General features: G+C 38.7%; 2 protein-coding genes across 2 annotated transcripts; one reads left to right on the top strand and one right to left on the bottom strand.

The window, feature by feature from the left end:
• Positions 1 to 287: 287 nt before the first annotated feature.
• pmelb (premelanosome protein b) lies at positions 288 to 7,755 on the bottom strand (the record flags this gene model as incomplete). The annotated part of the gene is made up of 12 exons (XM_079167791.1): positions 288 to 447; positions 1,460 to 1,550; positions 1,628 to 1,833; positions 1,917 to 2,019; positions 2,117 to 2,254; positions 2,383 to 2,607; positions 2,789 to 3,121; positions 3,739 to 3,900; positions 4,291 to 4,419; positions 5,061 to 5,207; positions 5,499 to 5,594; positions 7,698 to 7,755. 12 exons carry the CDS (start codon positions 7,753 to 7,755, stop codon positions 288 to 290), a joined length of 1,848 nt encoding a protein of 615 aa, XP_079023917.1.
• A 3,392-nt stretch (positions 7,756 to 11,147) lies between these two features.
• Positions 11,148 to 17,756, top strand: sarnp (SAP domain containing ribonucleoprotein). Its single transcript, XM_079178670.1, has 11 exons — positions 11,148 to 11,198; positions 12,119 to 12,218; positions 12,471 to 12,514; positions 12,607 to 12,683; positions 13,434 to 13,485; positions 13,722 to 13,795; positions 14,511 to 14,548; positions 15,648 to 15,673; positions 15,765 to 15,833; positions 16,301 to 16,378; positions 16,531 to 17,756. Exons 1-11 carry the CDS (start codon positions 11,166 to 11,168, stop codon positions 16,570 to 16,572), a joined length of 633 nt encoding a protein of 210 aa, XP_079034796.1. The 5' UTR covers positions 11,148 to 11,165; the 3' UTR covers positions 16,573 to 17,756.
• Positions 17,757 to 18,928: the final 1,172 nt, after the last annotated feature.

The following is an 18,928-nucleotide window of genomic DNA, read 5'->3' as shown; positions in this document are numbered from 1 at the left end:
GTGTCATGAATCACAGTGAAACAAAACAGTTTTGAGCAAAGTTTATTGGAAAAACATTCAAATTCCGTTTTGTCCAAATTAAAGTATACACTTTTACTACCAAACTCATAGGTACAAAAGATCAGAGCATGTCTTTAGTATAATTCCGGGAAAACCCAAATATTACACACACATGAGTTTTTCATTAGAAAATATGTAATAAAAAAAAGTACAAAAAGACATCTCTGGTGCAAAAAACTTGCAAATCATAAGTTTCTTGGTTTTCTAATCGGTGGTGTGAGGCTGGTTCACACCGGTCGGTCCTGCAGCAGAGGGCAGTCATCCACAGCTCCCCGACTGTTCAGAAGCTTCCAGAACATCGAGGCTCCGGAGGTGACGTGGGCCCGTCTGTCCTGCCGGTCTGCAGCAATCAGTTCTTCCTTAAGAGGACGGTAGGACTTAAAGCGCCTGTTGAGTGAAGCACACAATCCAGACAAGTTAATTGAATTGCTCGTACTTTACGGATAAACCTCGTAATATTCTATGTTTTTGTTCTCTTCCACATAATCTCATGAAAAGAAGCCTCGAAACGCGCTCGCTGGTACATGGTCGCGGAACCTTATTTGCGCACGCGGAGCAAAGGTGCCTGGATATTAGGTCCGCAGGTTTTGACTCTAGTTCCACATTTCTGGCTCTTTGTCTTTATTATACGTCGGCTACCAACTCCTGAGTGAAATATCTGCTCTTTAGCTGCTAAATGCTGCACTGTGTTCACCAGGTTTTTAGAGTCATTCCCCTGCCTGCTGCGGCAATGAAGAGCTGAGGGGCAACTGCAGAGTTGGCTAATAGTTATTATGATTACATTATCATTATTATTAAAAAGTGGATAAGGTATTTCCTCAAATAGCTGGGCATTGTAGTATTTAGAAAACTTTACTCAAACAGAAATAAATAGTTCATTTATGCACACTTGCAGCTCTAGTGATTATTCACCAGCGTGCCTGTCTTTCTTTAAAATCTTTTCATGGGATTTGTTGACAATAAAACAAATCTAAAATATCACCAAATGTATCCCTTAAAGGCAGGGTTGGTAATCTTGAGAAACTAGCAAGGGTATGCTAGATTTTTTAAATTATCTAACCGAAAAACCCAGCCCAGTGTTGCTAACTCTTTTCCAGTGAAAGTAGCTAGCAACAAGCTACAAAAGTAGCCAAATCGACAACAATAACATCTTGTCACATCAGGCCGAATTAAATGATTGGTTGGGCTTATTACAGTTATGCGATGGACACAGATTTTTGTATTTGTCTTTTGTCAGAGCATTTGATTCATTAAGTGCTGTCAGGATGTAATGAGAGTTTTGAACAAAAATATCGAAAATGTTTTTGAAGTAGTTTACCAACCGTTTCTTTATAGCAAATAAATGAGATTGTGCATTATGTGTAGAAAATTGATATCCTCAAGTGAAGTCAGTTCTTACCTATAAGAATATGCCACTATTGCTGTTGCTAGAACGAGGACCAGGACACCCAACACCATGCCGATGGTGCCAGGAGAGGACGGACCTGAACCTGAAACAAGGATCACGCGTTCAGTAAGCAGGGTAAAGCAGAAACGTACTGGACTGTACGGTGGTTAAGTTGCGTACCTATGTCGACGTTGACTCTGGCACTGGTGACAGCTAAACTGACGTCGTTGGCCAAGGACACGTTGATGCAATAGACACCAGAGTCGTTGAAGAAGTGACGCAACACCAGCTGGCAATCCTTGGAGGGCTCCACCATGTTGCATGCCGTGTAAATCGGCCTCAAGCACTCTGCATCCAGAATCACGCTGCACACCTCTTTTGGATGGCTGGAGGAAGAAGATGCTGGTGTGAGTCAGAATAAACAACACCATGCTTTTAAAGTATAGTTTGACAAAGTGTAGTGCAGGACCTTCCCTGGCAGGTAACAGTGATATCCAAAACATTTCTGTTCATGTCCGGTGCTGCCATCACAGCATTGTCCATTTGTACAATCTCTACTTTTTCAATGCCCTCTGAAAACAAAGACGAGAGGTCACTGACAGTCATCTCAAAGGTTTTCATTGTTTTCATTTTACATATTGAACATATCGCTGATGGAAGGTAACTCACCAAACACTTCGATGCCTGTGCAGAAAGAGCCATAACGATAAATCACGCAGTCGTCGTCGGACGGTGTGTCACCAGCATCCCTCTTAGCAAGGACTACCACTGTAGCTTGGCCTGTCAGGGTCACTGTTTGCTTTGCACCTGGAGGAAATAACCAGAGCAAGAGAATTAGTTTATTAATAACAGATCATTTTTACTACTTGGTATAGTGGTTTGACCGTAGCGTTATTACTGAATACAAATTTTGTACAACTATATAAAGAGCTTACCAGTCCGTGCCTCATTGTCAGCTGGCATTTCATTGACGTGATTGACGGGGGAGGGAGTCTTGGCCACTCTGGCTGCTTCCTGGGCCGGCTGAGTGTTAGGCGCAGTGGAGGCCTCATCCTCAGTGTTGTCCTCCTCTGTGTCCGAAGATACCATGTTGACAGTCAGACCAGTGGCCTTGGTGGAGACCAGTATGGGGACAGCAGACGCCAGTGCAGCAGCTTTCACTACACACAGGGAGGACTGTTGAGTGTGTGTTTCCATAACACATGTGAAGCCGAGAAAATATACATGGCTACAAATACTGTGAACATTGGTTCAGAACATATTTGCAACAGCTGAGCTTAGCATAAAGACTGGAAGCAAACCTTAACATGTTACATGTTTGTTTAACACTTTGTTCTTTACCTGTGGTGCTCTTGTGAGTAGGTGGACCTGGGGCCTTGGTTGGGATATCAACTGGTGGGTCGCAGGCCTTATCTGGGATGACCGCCTGGATCACCACCTGAGGCTTGAACGAGCCAGAGTTGATGTAGGTGTGAGTGACAGTCAGCTCTCTGGATATCAGGGCTCCGCTGTCATCCCCAAAGTCCCAGTTGAAGGTGATGTCTGCGTTGCTGAGGTACTGGCTGGGGTCGTGGAGGGTGATGGTGAAGGCAATCGCCCTGTTCTGGATGAAGCGCATGTCCCCGACCACGATGTCGTTGACTTGGTCCAGGGAGACAGCGAAGGGGATTTGATCTGAGGAGAACACCAAAAAAATGATGTCAACAAAAGTTTATTTGAATTTTTTAGGCTTTTAATTTGAGCCAATCCTACCTTTCCTATTGAAGGTCTTTAATGTATCAGTCAAATTGGTATATTTTAATGGATAACAATCCCTAAAATGGTTTAAAGTAAGTAAAGTGTAAAACCCCTTTAAATGTGCAAAATAACATTGTAGGTGTCTAAACCTTAATTGTTACCTTAAGGAGGGTTTTAATTGTTTATCGCACACAATATAAGATGTTTTTTTTTAAGACTTTAGCTTCTTTTGTCTTTTAGTTTGAGCTGATCTTATGAATCTCAACCTTCTAGTGGAGAAAACCTGATGCAGTGCAATGAAGGCTGTCCCACACGCTAGAACACTGTTTACGCTCGGTACGCTCCATTTAAAAACGTTTATGTTTTGTGGCTTTTAATTTGAGCCAATCTTTCCTATTAAGGGATTAATGGATTATCTCCAATGCGTTATTTCTAAGGGTTAACAATCCCTTAAAGGAACTTACATTTTGTTCAAGCTAATTTGGGGCTTCACCTCAAAGTTTTTGTTAATCTATGAATATATAATAATATTCATAAAGTCCCCTATAACTCACCAGTGATGGAGAACTGAGTGGAGGCATATCCCAGAGGAATGAACTTGTCTTTGCTGCGGTAGTGGTAGATAACAATGTCCATGGTGTAGGAGCCCAGCGGGATGTCATCTGTATCGATGGTCAGGGAGGAAGAGGAGCCGTCTGCCACCTGCCAGTACTGACCTGCAAAACGAGCATCCAGAGTACATATGAGATACACTTTGTACCCCTTCATTACAAATAATGTTTTCTTAGTGTGTTCATCAAACAACATCAGGTTAAAAACGTTTTGTCTGATGTGTACACTTCACTTTTTAATATGTCACTTTTTAGATATAATTGAAGCCTTGTGCCACAATGTAGAAAACGTCTGAATCCCTAAACTGAAAATCATGGATTGTTTAACGGATTTTGTTCGTACATAGAGGACAAGTGAGGTTATATAATGAGGTGATATAATCTGATCACATGTTGAGGCTCATAAGTAATCCTGGCTCAGGTTTCAGGTTTCAGGTCATGGCACGCGCCTCAAGAAACTCTGTGACCATCAGAAAAGACGACAGCTTCACTCACTCCAGGCTTTCCAGACAAACACGTAGGCTGGCTTCTTGTCCTTCTTAATTGGTGTTCCATCAGGAAAAACAGCTTCCCAGTCTGTGGTCTGAGTTGGGTATACTGGCTCAGACTCGTGGTACTTTGTTCCTGTGACAGAAGCAAGAGTGTTGTGACTCGAAGAGACTCTGATAAAGACATTTTATCAGATGAGTTTGCAGGCATGCTAGCAGCTGTTTGAGGCTATACTCAGCCACAGCGCAAAGTCTCTGAGCTAAATGCTAATGTCAGTATGCTAACATGCAGATGTTTGGCAGGTATCATCATGATGTTCACCATCTTTTTTCTATAGCACTAAACACATAGTGCAGCTGCAAATGAGAGGAATATTAATATTATTATAGTATATACTATACATGAGTGTTTTGTAATAAATCAAAAAACAGTTTGACCCGGGGATGGTGCCAAATGAAGTTAGTATACATTCATCCTGCGGAGGACATTGATTTAATGTCTGCACTAATCCATCAAATTGTTGTTGAGACATTTCACCAAATAACACACATGTGCACCAAATTTCACGACAACCAGTGAGATATCTCATTGAGCACAACCGCTATCATGGCTAATAATACAGTAAAGTGTGTATTTTGCAGTGAATGGGTAGCACACTATTTTGTGTGTGTGTGTGTGTGTGTGTGTGTGTGTGTGTGTGTGTGTGTGTGTGTGTGTGTGTGTGTGTGTGTGTGTGTGTGTGTGTGTGTGTGTGTGTGTGTGTGTGTGTGTGTTACCATTGACTGTGCAGTCTTCGGCCCAAACAGCGTCTCCATTAGGCTGCATCTTCTGGTTGTGTGGGAACTCCAAGTCGATGGTGAAAGTCACTTTGGCTCCAGTCAGAGTCGGGGAATCGTTCCCCACATTGAAAGTCACTTTTCCACCTGGACGAAGAAAAACAAGAAAGCACTAATTAAGTCGGTGTCTCCAAATAGGTTTTAATGAGCCTCAGATCAAATACATCCTTCTGAGTTTTTGTTTCTTTTCTTTTCAGAAGTAATTAGAGGTGGGTAAGAACATTTCATTACAATGTCCCGAGGGACATACAGTATATTCTCTTTCTCCTGGCACTATTTAACAAAAGTGCCCCAAACTTAAACTTAAAAAGACATATAAAGTAAAGACAATATGAGCATTTGAAAGTGATTATACCAACAACATTTCATTGGATCTACCTTTCCAGGAGTCTTTGTATCGCGGGTCTCCATCTTTCCAGATTGGGTACATCTTATTGTTCCATGATGGATAACGAGTGAAACGGTTTCTGGGCTCTGAAACATAAAAAAGGATTATTGGAAACAGAATGTGAACACTGGGTCTCAGATTTCCAAATAACTTTCACACTTTTCCTGGAAAGAACTGTTTATTATTAATATTATTAATAATAAGGAGGATTATAGAGGATTTATTATCATTATTATTAAGAAGAAGAAGAATTGGGGAACTATAGGGACAATCCTCCCTTCATAGACTTGAAATTATTTAATTCCAATGAATTCTTAATCTGAGACTTTAAATTAGTGCCCTGCAGGTCAGCTGAACATTAGAAATGTGAAATTTGTCCACAGCAAACATACAATTCAAGATAGAATCAGAATAAAGATTCCAGTAAAATAAATAATAATGAATGATAGTCATTTGGGTTATATTTGCTTTTGCTTTAAGGACATTCCTGTCTTTAGCTTTAAGCTTCCATGGAAATGATTGGGAAGTCACAGACCCCTAAAATAAAATGTTCTCTTCACGTAAGATATATTGACGTATATATTTAGATTTGTTTTACTCTTAAATGCCTTTTCAGTGAGATTTGGTTTTACAGTTTCATTGTTGGATATTATATGTTTTATTTTAATATTAAGGGTAATATTTACCACCAAAGCTTGAATGAGTTTTATTGCCAATGTAAATCTATCATCCCTTCAATCCCTCTCATGTGAGGCTCAGCTGAGTCGGTGCAGGATTTCTACCACCGATTATCAACGTCACACGACTGAATTTGGATTAAACACAACGGCAGATAACAGAGTGAATCATCAGACTTCTTTTGAATGCGATGATGAATTCAGCCTGTATTATTATTTCAGAGTAATCGCTCTCAATTTTCTTTTCTCTTGTGGTTTCACTTTAGTTTTGACTGTAAAATGAAAGTTAATACAATCAATGTGCAGGAGCAGCTGGAAAAAGGACTCATTCCTCTGACTTCCTTAAAGTCATGACACTATCGCTCAAAATATTATAGATATTCATGATTTGAGATGTATTTCTTTGTGCTTTAGACGTTGTTTTTATCTGTTCATATTCCCCAGAACATTCTCTTCAGAGCCAGTATGGAGAGGAGGAATTATTATAATGACCAAAAACTCTTTCAATGCACACCTAATGTGCCTAATTTCCTATTTGTAAGAATGTCAAATTTACCCTTTTAAGTTAAGAATAAACGGATTAAGATAAATCGTCGGTGCTTTGCTTTACAAAGGTCACATTCTGTGTCATTTAAATTCATGCATGGTTGAATAAGGAGGTCATGGGAAAAAAATACATGAAACTGGATCTTGAACATCAAAAGACACACAGTACTTTACTTAGTAGAAAGCTGGGTTTACCTCCATGTAAGGAAAGAAAATTAGTCCGTAAAAGCAGCATCACTAAAACTCTGATTGACAACGGTGTGCCAGTTTACTGAATATTGTCTTAAAACCAACTAATGTATGAAGGTTAAAGAAAGTATACGTCCCTGCTGGGACAATTATGACGTAAGTAACATATATTTAACATATATTTACCTAAGTACTGTACTTAAGTACACATTTGAGATACTTTTCACAAGTTTCAAGCAACTTTATACTACTTCACTACATTTCAGAGAGAAATGGTACTTTTCACTCCACGACATTTATCGGACATGGTTAGTTATTGTAATTAACAACTAACAAAATACAAAACATATGATCATCCAAAATAAGATGCTCAAACTATCCAGCAATATGCAAATAGTAGTTGAAATTAGCTCCCTCTTGATCACCTTCAACAATACAATTCTGCTCGCACATAGATGCTTCAGTAATAATAATCAAATAATATAACATATAGTAGTGTAACACTCAATGGGGCCATTTTCCTGAATTGGGAGGACCTTTACTCAATTTACTTAGTAATACATACATATATGGCATTTCGAAGGCAGCACTTTTACTTATCAAGACATTTTATATACTGCAATAATGACACTTTTACTTGAGTAAAGGATCTGAATATTTCCTGCATCCCCTTTGGAAGGACTAATAACTGATTATTAACGTTAACTATCTTTAGGTTTGTGAGACTCTCAGGTACAGACTCATAGAAGTCATAGAAGATGTATTTTCTGTACTTACTTGCCACAGTTTGTGAGGCCACTGCCAGCAACACCAACAGCACCACAGACGTCCACATTGTCAGTGCTCCTCCTCTGTGTGAAATATCCCTTTTGTGAGGACCAGACAACAGGAATCAGGCTTTATAAACTGTGCGATGTTTGACTTCACTCAGATTATTAGTAGAAGAAACGCCTCCTTCCTCACAAAGCCCTGTAGAGCTCCTCGAATCAGATTTTAGGGGCGCCTGCACTGGTTTTTTGAACTGTGTATTTATAGTTTAAAGCGCGTCTCAAGGATTAAAGTTGCAAATACAGTAGAGAAAGGAGCTCATAATCCCATAAGAAATGTTGAAAACCACTTTTCTTTTGCATGCATGCATGCAGCAGATTGGGTCACAAGACATGCTCGAGTTTGCATAAACCGATCAAAAGAAATAACAAATAAACATCCTAACATAGCTGCGCTTAGTGGTATCATTACAGTTAGTGGTGGAACGTAACATTGCATATATTCTGCTTAATATTTATAGTTTATGTCACTACATTTGACAGCTGATGTGACTTTATAGATCAATTTAGATACACAATAAATGATTAACTGATAAAATATGATGCATTGTTATAGATTAAATTACCCAACAGTGATAAAGTAGTTTAAATTAGCTCCAAATAGACGAGCTAAAACGCGTAAAATGCTGCTTACACATGTGATAACAACATAATAATCTGCATAATCAAGTTGATTGAGCTGGTAATAGCTCTATACTTTTACTTAAGTAACATTTTGAATGCAGGGATTTTACATGCAAGTATTTGTACATTGTGCTATTGATGCTTTTACTTTAATAAAGAGCAGAAATACTTCTTCCATCACTGAATATACTGCAGTGCAGTTATATCAGTGTAAATATGTGTTGTATCATAACATCAACCTTATGTAATTATTCTTTCTCATGCTGATTCTTAGGAGCCTTACAGTTAACCTGTTTGTATTTTATTTTTGGCATGTGTATATTTTGGAATTGCAAACAGTGTTTTATTAATTAGGCGTTTTAAAGGTCAGTACCATGCCCAATGGATTGTACTGAAATCATGAGGTTACAGTGTCGTGACATTTTGGGTCTTAGTTGACAATCCCACGTGTTTTCAAACACAATATGAATGGTCACCGAAATCTCTGCTAAAATCACCTGACACATTTTGGGCTGCTCGTCTAATTGTTCCTAATTATTTGCGGATTTACGCTGAAATTCATGTTGCTGCTGATGATTTAATCCATGAACTCTAAAAAAAACCTTAAAATTCGTAGAAGTCATATAAGCTGACATGCTTGAATATGACGCTGTGATGAAATATAGTGTCTTGAATATTAAAGTGTAACGGGAAGTTTCTGTGTCATTAGAACAATAGCGCACACAGAGACGCTGTGCTTGGGGGCAAAAAAGGCAGGAATGCAGCTTTAATGAGGATTATTGAAGCACTTGTGACTCCTTAAATTCATCCGGCTTTGTCCTTCTACCCCCCGAGAACGATCAAGTGACTTTGTTGAAAGATTATTTGTCTCCATATCATATGTGCCAAACACATACAGTGTTTAAACCTCTTTTTTTAAACAATGTCAGCATTCACACCTAATCCTGTTCAGACCTGTTTCATGAACCCTTTCATGAACCCTTTAACTCCCTTGAGGCCACAACATATATGTGCAGCATCATAACATGAATTAAAGCATATAACATGACGTCTCAGGTCTCTGGTTAAAAAAGGGCTGATGCATCAGATAATGTGGTGAAAATTAAACCTGGCTAAAGCTTCCCGTGAACCGTTTGATCAGCATGTCAGGTTGGTCATGGCATACAGAGGGTAGAGAAGAAAAAACCCAGAAATAAGCAGAGTTATGAAGATTGAGACCACTCTCATACACAAATAGGCTTAAATGTCGGCAACCTTTTCGTCCCAAACCTGGTTAGAAGGCGTTGTTCTTCTTCATTTAAAAGAATCTGATGGCACCTTTTCATCACAGCTGCATGAAGAGAAGACGTAAAGACGACCATTTCGATTTGAGGCCTCTGAGGCTTCATCTCGTTCTCGAAATTAGTTTAAAAACTGGAATGATAAACCTACTTAGGCTTTCATTTGTGGATTTTAGGACAACTTTGCTTTTGTTCTACTTGTATTTCGACCTGTGACACACAAAAGCAATGTCTAGTGGGGGCCTCTTGATATTTCTCTTCAAAACTTCTAAGATGGTTTCATTTCAACAACTGTTTTTGAGTTTAAAAAGTATCCAATATTTCACCAAAAAATAGATAAACTAGCTGCACCGTGGCCAGCTTATGCTGCTTATTCACTGATGTAGAAATAGTACTATTATGAGATTTGATTAAAATGTATGGTCATTGCACAGACTGTAGGTACGAGACAACGACGTGCAGTTGAGCATCTAGCATCTAGAACAGGTAAGTGTATAGTGTGTAAGTGACTTGTAATGTTTATCCCAGTTATGGAATCGGTCACATGAAGAAAATAAGCTGAGAAGAAAGATATTCATCGCCTGTGGGATAACAATGGCTCTTGGTTGAGAGATGAAACACATTTGTCTATAACTTTGGGTTTGGTGAGCTATTTCTTAATAATGAAAAGCTCAACATTTGTATGTTAAGAGAATCTGTGTTTACTTAGTATAAAGTGCGATGAACTGATGGACTAAACCAAAACTGCGTAGGATGATGAAATATGAACTATGTTTTATATAATTGATCTAAAAAGCAAAGAGACGAATGTGCCGAGCTAAGAACTGATATTTTACCGCTTGCAGTTGAAACTGGGCAGTTTGTCAGTCTGGAAGAAATAAAGCGGATTTGTTCATTTGCTGTTTGACTGATATAGAAATGAGATTCACGTTGTTTTCAATTTATCCTGTTTACTGGGAACTGCGTCACAATACTCTGTTTATTAAGGTAAAAACAGATATTGATATTGTAAACATGGATGAAGCACAAAGATAGAGTTGTCTGTTATGAAACATTTAGATTGTCTAGTTACCTGGAGAAAGCCTGGGAGAGACAAACAAAAAGATCTTCATCAAGATGAACTGTAGAACTGTAACAGTTCTTCATCAGTGTACAAATCATTTACATACAACCATCATTTTAAATATGATATTTGAAAAATATATGAACTTTATACATACATACTTTAAAATGGTGGTGTCTTGATATTTGACATGACAGAGAAATGTAATTAAACTAACTAACTAACTAACTAGCGTTTACTTACCGTGATGGAATATTTTTTGCATTGATGTATTCGTACTTTTATCACGATTAAATACGTTTTGGTTGAGAAAACCTGCTTATGCACTGGCCTGCAGTTTGTCCGTCCGTCCACCAGGCGGCGCTGTGAGATAGAGCGCGTGAGAGCGGAGGCGTTCAGAAGTAGAGCCGCTCCAGTTTGATTGGAGGAAGTAATACATCAACAAAGAAAGATGGCCGAAGTCATAGAGTTGCAGAAACTGAAGGTTGGTAGTGCCGTAAAAACGTATTTATATCACACAGAAGGAGCTTTTATTAGTAAATATTGTGTTGTAACCGTTGTTAGTTGTGATAAGTTACCAGAGAGAGAAGTTGAAGAGCGGTTTGAAGCGTTAAATGTGTCCGTCGTGAGTGGAGGCTAACAACCGGCGTGTGTTCACGTTGTTCATTCAGACGCGAAGCGAAACGAGTCAACCGTACAAATATATTATTTAAAAGCTAACGTAGCGGTTAATACGCCGCCGGGGAAGTTAACTTATACTGTAACGTTTAATTAAAACTGTAAATGTTGCCCCCGATTGTTCGATATAAAGTGTCCCGCCATATATGTCGCGTGTTCAATTAAATTATCGAACTTAACATCGTGTTTGTGTGTGTGTTTGACCTCCATCGGTCATATTACGTTAATTCGTGTTATTAAAGTTTATTATCGTATGTTCGTCGTGTTGTCCAGTTCACGAGCCGTGTGCAAAACTGCACGCATTCTATAAAAGTACAATGGCGTGGATGCAAAACCACTTCCTACTCACGAGCAGTGGTGGAAAGTAACACTACAGTTTAGATACTTTTATTTTGCTCGAGTTTTTCCTTTTTACGGTTCACTTTGTACACTTAAGACTCTTCTACATTTCAGATAGGAATATTATTAAAATGTTTATACCGCTGCAAATAATCCCACTGCTGTTTCAGGTCAAGATTTAATATTTGCTCTCTTTGAGAGATATTATTCATACTTATATGAATAATATATTCAATAGTTAAAATCCACTACTGTACTTGAGTACTGTGGGTTACAGGGGATTATCCACACATGTCACTACGAGCAGTTTTATTTCAACAGCAAGGCTTAATCGTTAAATGTCACTTGTTGTATTAAAAGGGCTGTTTTCTGTTCCTCTTGTTGTAGCTTGCTGAGCTGAGGCAGGAGTGTGAGGCCCGAGGTCTGGACACCAAGGGAAACAAAGGAGAGCTCATTGCTCGACTGCAATCCTATCTGGAGGAGCACGGTGAGGCGACATTATATATAGATACGGTGTGCAAATGGGACGGTAATCAGAAACGCATGAAATTGATCATTTTGTGGTGAATTGCGTCTATGTGCCGCTGTGATGTGAGATGCTGTTGGGTCCTGATATACAGTGAGACTGTGTCTTGTTCGTTGTCTTTTATGGATTTAAAAGCACTCATCTCTCCGTCTGACCCTCTTTCTTTCTGCTCTCGGCATGGTGTAACGTTTATTTCTCCTGTAATCCAAACAGAGGACGATGTGGACGTGGATGACGTGCTGGCAGAGGATACAGAGGTAATGTGATTGTTGATACTTTCACTTGCTCTCTCAGAACTCATTAGACCATTCTGTGGACTAGTGATGAATGTTTCTATTTTCCTTTTTAGGACTTAGATAAAGTTGAGATTGCCAACGATGTAAAAGAAGAGAAGATTTCCGAGTCTACCGAGGATGAGCATGAGCCGTAAGTTTATTCTCATTTAGCCTACAACAAACAAAATAAGCATATTTCTCAAAACGATGAATCTTTTCCGTTGATTTTGGAAAGTATTATTTATCTATGAGCCAAAAACTGCATCTATTGAAAAGGCTACTTGAGGCTCCAAAAGCAAGTCAATCCCCATAGACCCTCATGTTAAAATGCCTACAGCAGAAATGGACACGTTTGCAGCCGGGTACAAAAGCAGTTTTGGTCTCCATAGCTAATCTCCCCGTTTATGACAACCATATGGGGGTTTACATTTTATATAAGCTACCTGTGGAAATTATATCACGGCTTAAAGTTGGGGAATATTTTAAGTTTAAGTTATCGGTGAGTGCAGTCTCAGATCGCCAGCTGCAAGCCGTCTGCTCTGCAGCGTCTCCCGAAAACCGCCTCGGCGCCACCAACTCTTCACCTTTTTGCACTTTTTTTTTAGAGATAGGCCGTCTCATCACAACCAAGATGGCGACAACCGAAGCCGTCACGGAGACTAACCGCCTTATTTTATACAGTCTATGGAAACAATCAAAGCAATCGTCTTTAACCTAAGATTCGGCTTGTTACTGAAATTCTCTTGTCTAGAGATGTGGGGTGTTATTAAACGGGTCGCTCAAATCAAGCGATCCGATTGGTTCATGACCGTGATGTAATAACCACCAGGTTTGTAATGGTTCTTCAGTTTTCACCACTAATCAATCTTCGGTCATCTTACTTCTCCATATGTTCTTTCAGACCTGCTGATAAGAAGGTGGTGAAAATAGCTCCTCCATCATCTTCCGGTGAAGTACGTATGACATGTTTACGTGCACTACTAATCCAATTAGAAGTTTTCGATCTGCATATTTTAATATTACAATCAATGTCGTGTGTGTAAGTGATATCTGTATGAGGGTGTAAAACCGTAGAACTCATAATAAAACATAGTAGAGTCGTTATTCCTTCGCAAATATTGACCAGCAGAAGCGACACCTTCACCGACAGCTTGTGTTGTGATTTTAAATGTGACATTCTGTTGAGCAGAGACTACAGAAGAGGGCAGAACGTTTCAACATTCCTGCAACGGCCGAAAGCAAAAAGGCCATACGTGCAGCAAGGTAAGACTTAACCAGGATCCCATTTAACGGTACTTCCTGCTTGTTGCAGGTTTATTGTTGTAGTTTTGGGTAACGATAACATTGTATTTATTCACTGAGGTCCTTTCTGGGATTTGTGGATGCAGCAAAATCACTAATTAATTGATCGGACCGGTTTTAAATACAACCTGAAAAGAGCCTCGCATACGTGTAATTGTAGAGAAACAAAGCCTTCACAGGGCGTCTGTAATGTGTAACACTGTGAACGATCACTAAATACCTCACACTAGCCATCATGGTGTCCACAGGACAACTTATCTTCCATTTAACAGAAATACGCTTGAAAGAAATCAAAACTTCGCTTTATATTTGTTCAAAGATACTTGACATAAACACGGAAAGTAAAGTGACTAAAGTCCAAAGCTTCTCCGGTAAAAGTCCAGAAAAAATAGAGGAAGTGCAGCACATTCAGCTGCTTTTCTTAAAATGCTAAATGTTCCCTTTTATTGGAAAGTGTACATATTCTACATTATGACCATTTCACTCTTATAACCAGTAGAGTGAACCTGTACACTTAAATAACGGTCTATGCCCTACTACACATCACTGCATCAGTAAATATCGTTACTTGTTGCCTAAACTGTGAAAATAATAGCCACGTTGCCATAAACTCGATTTATACTTGAAGTAAATGTACTATATGCCACGTTAAATGGATTACGCTCCTTTTCTTCAGGTTTGGTGAATCCACCGAGAACTCCAATCCCGCTCCAGGTGTGTAGTCTTTACTCCTCTGCTTCACTGTCTTTCTATGTTCTCAATGGAGCAACATTAAAGGTGCAGTGAACTATTTTTGAACTGTTTCCTGGGATTTAAAAAGTATTCATTTCAGTCTTTGTTCGAGATTTCTGACCATAAGTGAGCTCTGGATAACAAATCAGAAAATTGTTGTTAGTTATCTTCGCAGGGCGTAGCCTGAAGAGAGTGTGTCTTTCGTTGTGTGTGTGTGTGTGTGCGCACATCTGTCTGTCTGTCCGTCCGTCACCAATCTTGAATACTTCTGGAGCCATCAGCCTCATGTTTTTTGTGCTCATGTATGAATATATGTTCACGTACCTCTTTTGGTTGCAGCGATTTACACTTGTAGAAAACTTATTTTATTGACTGTTTTATATCGTGATGGACTGCCGACTCTCACTACTCTTAACCAGCCGGTAGGGGGCCGCACACCATCAACAGCTGCTTCATTTTGGACTCTGGTGTCCGCTACAGATTAGTTATTGTTCCTCACGCTTTGCAAAAGACAAACTAAACCCTGTCCCCTCGTGTCGGCAGGAGGACAGCAGTCAGCTGTTACCTGTTAGCAGTGGATGGGCAGCAGCTAACATAAACAAATACAGCTAACGTAACTAAACGCACAGCAGGACTGACGGCTTCTGTTCAGAGGAAGCGTTAAACAGTCAACGCGAAACGGTGCACAGTGAGCTGTAGTTTAGCTGAGCAGAGATGGTGCAGACGGCTGCAGAGATTAAAATTAAACATAAAACTTAAAAACACATCTCTGATACGCTGGTGGTCTAGACGGGCGACTGTGGTTTGTGTTCATTCACACAAACATCACACGTGTGGTCGTTGCAGATGATCTGCTCTCTACTGGGTGCACTTTTCTAGTTTTGTCTTTATATAACTTTTTGCTACAAATTCTCAGGAAAAACCAGCATCTCAATTCCCAGCCTCCAAACGCCTTAACCTAGTAGTACTTGGTCAGCATGTAGTTTTAGCGTGTTTTTCATAAAGTTGTATGTTAACGGTCTCACTGGTTTGTACCTGCTGCTTCTCACCACACCATTTTAATAATCTGTCTCTCAAACAGGTGCCGTTGCGAACAGCAAAGCTCCTGTAAGTGTCGCGTCATTTAGTTTACACATTTCTTAAATTCCTCCAGTTGATGAGATGACATTGATGGAGAATTTGTTTGTGTCTCATGAAGGTGAACGTCGATCAGCTGAAGAAGAGAGCAGAGCGATTTGGCATCAACGTTTCCTCCGTTTCACAAAAGGTGACTATGAGCTGTGACTGAGCTATATGACCAACATCACGTTTATCGGTCATTTCATATCCCGATAACTATGTATCACAATACAGCATGCTTTCTGGTAATTCAATAAGTAAATATATATATATATAATAATCACATGGTTTTGTATTCACTTGTGTTAATTAAATACTTGACAAATGAAAAGAATTGAGTATTTTCTCATTTAGTTAAGAACTTAAGTGCAAAATAATCAAAATTTCGGAGAAATATGAGTTAGTTATCAATTTAGACATTATTGTTTATCTCGATATATGACCTCATCGTAATATGATTCCATTGAAGGACGATATATCATATTGTATTTAACGCCCAGCCATACTGTGAGCTTCTATTCATGGCTTATTTCTATCCTTATGTTGACATTTCTTCTGCCCTTTTTGGAGTCAAACATTTGGCTTTAAAATGTTGTTTTTGTTGTTGTTTTGCAGATTGAAGAGGACGAAAAGCTGAAGAAGAGAAAGGAGAGATTTGGGGCCTCAGCAGGTCCCGTTTCAGCCGATGTTGAGGTGTGTGTGTTTTTGTTGTTTAACACTTTTAACACAACTGTGGTCATTTATATTTTATAATGAAGCTCATTACACGTAAACACACCAGAGGGAATAAAAAAAGGAGCGATTGGGTTTTAATGTCGAGGTTTTCTTTTTGTCTTTTTCTACAGGCAAAGAAAATGAAGCGCGCTGAAAGATTTGGAAAAGTTTGAACAATGTTTTAGAGCCTATGATGAATCTTTTTTTTTTTTTTGTAAAACATCTTCATTACTGCACAACAGAAATCCCTGCAGACGACAAATGTCACTGATAGGATTCCTGTAAATCAAAGGTACAATTAAATGCAAAGATACATTTGTGAGTTGTGTCATTAAACGGTTTGGAAAACAAAACGATAAAAATAAGCTCTTGATTATTTACTAAACCTCAATGTCAGTGGATAATGCAAACTAGAAAAACATTTAATACAAACCACCTATTTAGTTTTTACTGGCGCACCGTTTTCTCAGGCCTTGGAGGCCTTCGATCGTGTCATTTTTAATTTGCGTTCTTTTTACTTCAGGAATTAGGTTTGTTTATACAATACGTGGCCAGTTCTTCACTCATGTGTAACAGAGGTTTTGTTTTTCCCTCTCTACTAAACACACTGTTCACTGCTTCCTCTGAGCTGCAATGAAGTCCATTCACCAGGTCTTTATCCAGCAACCAGTCAAACAGCAAAAGCCTGTTCGTACGGGATAATTAGTGATCCCTGCGTCAGGTGATTCCTTACAATATACTCTTTAATCAAAATGGTGCTTTAAACCACTGGAAGTTTGGAAGTTTGTTTCACAACACCAAACAGAAAATGTGAGCAAGTTGAAGCAGGGAATGCCTTTACTGTGAAGCAGCTGTGGGACCAGTGAGGCTCTTACTTGGACAGAGAGTAGAGACAAAAATAGAAACTGAACTCAAACTGCATCAACTCCTACAGTGTGCACAAGCTAAAAACCAACCTGGTATCTAAACATGTCCTCTCGTTATCTTGCATGCAACAAGGGAAATGGGAACTTTTGGTCGTTGGAAATAGAAAATTCCTTCAAAGAACAAAGAGAAAAAGTCAATTCTAACAGCAAGATGATCTAGTTTATGGTAGTTGAACGAGTGCAAGGTAAATCCTTTATACTTGTTCATTGTAAGTAATGCAATTAAACAAACCTTTTTCTAATAATTCATGAAACATTTTTAACTCACTTATTTGTATTTCCGATATGTATTTAATTGTACTTTTGATTTTTCAGATAGCATATTATTTTTGTGTTTTCTCTTTGGAAATCCATCGGTGCACTGCTTCAGTTATCTGTCCCATTTTATAACATTTTGTGATTTAAAATAAATTGTTTTCAACTTTTTGATATCTGCTTCACTTGACTCCTGTTTATTTTTAAATCTATGGTATGTGTGTCTTTATACCCATGCAAGTGTGATAAATGTCACTCATGAATTCATACTGAAAGTTGTTTCAGTGTCACAATAAAAGTATAAAACAAATGAAAGCCTTTGATTGTTTTTATCCACAAAAAAGTCATAGTTTAGGTAATAACTCATTAACTCAGTAGGTTGTCTAGTGGGAGAGTTAAGTCGTCTATTATTTTTGTGACATAATTGTGACTTCATGGTTAAATCTATATTTTACATATATTAACACAACACGAGAATTATATGGGTTAATGAAAAATTCAAGAAAACAAAGTTCAGCCAATTAAACAATGTAAAATATTCTTAAATGGTTGCAAAGTGCTGAATGGTTTGAATCTACTGTTGCATTTAATTAACATTTTTGCAGAGACATTTTCTGTTAGAATTTGGTTTTCTGTCACATAAAATGTACTTTTGTGGATATGAATTTATAGAAAGACTTTGTTTTATGTATCGGAAACATAAAAAACAAAGAGCACCGTAATACAGTAATAAATAATCAATGTTACAACAAACATAAAAAATGTCTTGACATTTACAGTACTTGCTTTTATTTTTATTTGCTTAAACTCTCTATTTATTTGCACTCTTTCCTACTTTGTGCTGCATCTGCTGCACAACAGTTTCCCTCAGGATAAATAAAGTTCCATCATCTTATCCTGCAATTTAGAAAGGCACCCGTTAGTAATTAGAGGAGCAGTTGAGCTGGACTCTCTGGAGGAGGTGACAGAGAAAAGGATGCTGTCCAAGTTGGTTCGCATCCTGAACAAGGTTTCCCATCAGCTTGAATAATGAAGTATGTGTGTACACATAGAAGGAATTTGACTCTGGTTACTCAAAGTACATACACAGAAAAGGACATAAAAACAAAGCTGGATATATATATACACTGTATGTGTGTATGTATGTATGTATGACCCCTCCTGGTCTTTAAGGGAATTACACTAACGGTACTACCCAGTGACCCCTGCTGGTCTTTAAGGGAATTACACTAACGGTACTACCCAGTGACCCCTGCTGGTCTTTAAGGGAATTACACCAACGTTACTACCCAGTGTGACGTATGTTCCTGTGACGCGCAGAAATTTTAAACTATCGTCCTTCTCAGTG

Source organism: Pholis gunnellus (assembly GCF_910591455.1).
Source record: "Pholis gunnellus genome assembly, chromosome: 2".
NCBI classification, from domain to species: Eukaryota; Metazoa; Chordata; class Actinopteri; order Perciformes; family Pholidae; genus Pholis; species Pholis gunnellus.
This window is presented reverse-complemented; position numbering and strand designations above follow the sequence as displayed.

What these genes read in the sequence shown, in the direction of transcription:
- sarnp (XM_079178670.1), top strand. Translation starts at nt 11,166, where the DNA reads ATGGCCGAAGTCATAGAGTTGCAGAAACTGAAG. An exon ending in TGCTGGCAGAGGATACAGAG is followed by an intron (nt 12,515 to 12,606) that starts GTAATGTGATTG and finishes TTTCCTTTTTAG; the next exon opens with GACTTAGATAAAGTTGAGAT. An exon ending in CTCCATCATCTTCCGGTGAA is followed by an intron (nt 13,486 to 13,721) that starts GTACGTATGACA and finishes TCTGTTGAGCAG; the next exon opens with AGACTACAGAAGAGGGCAGA.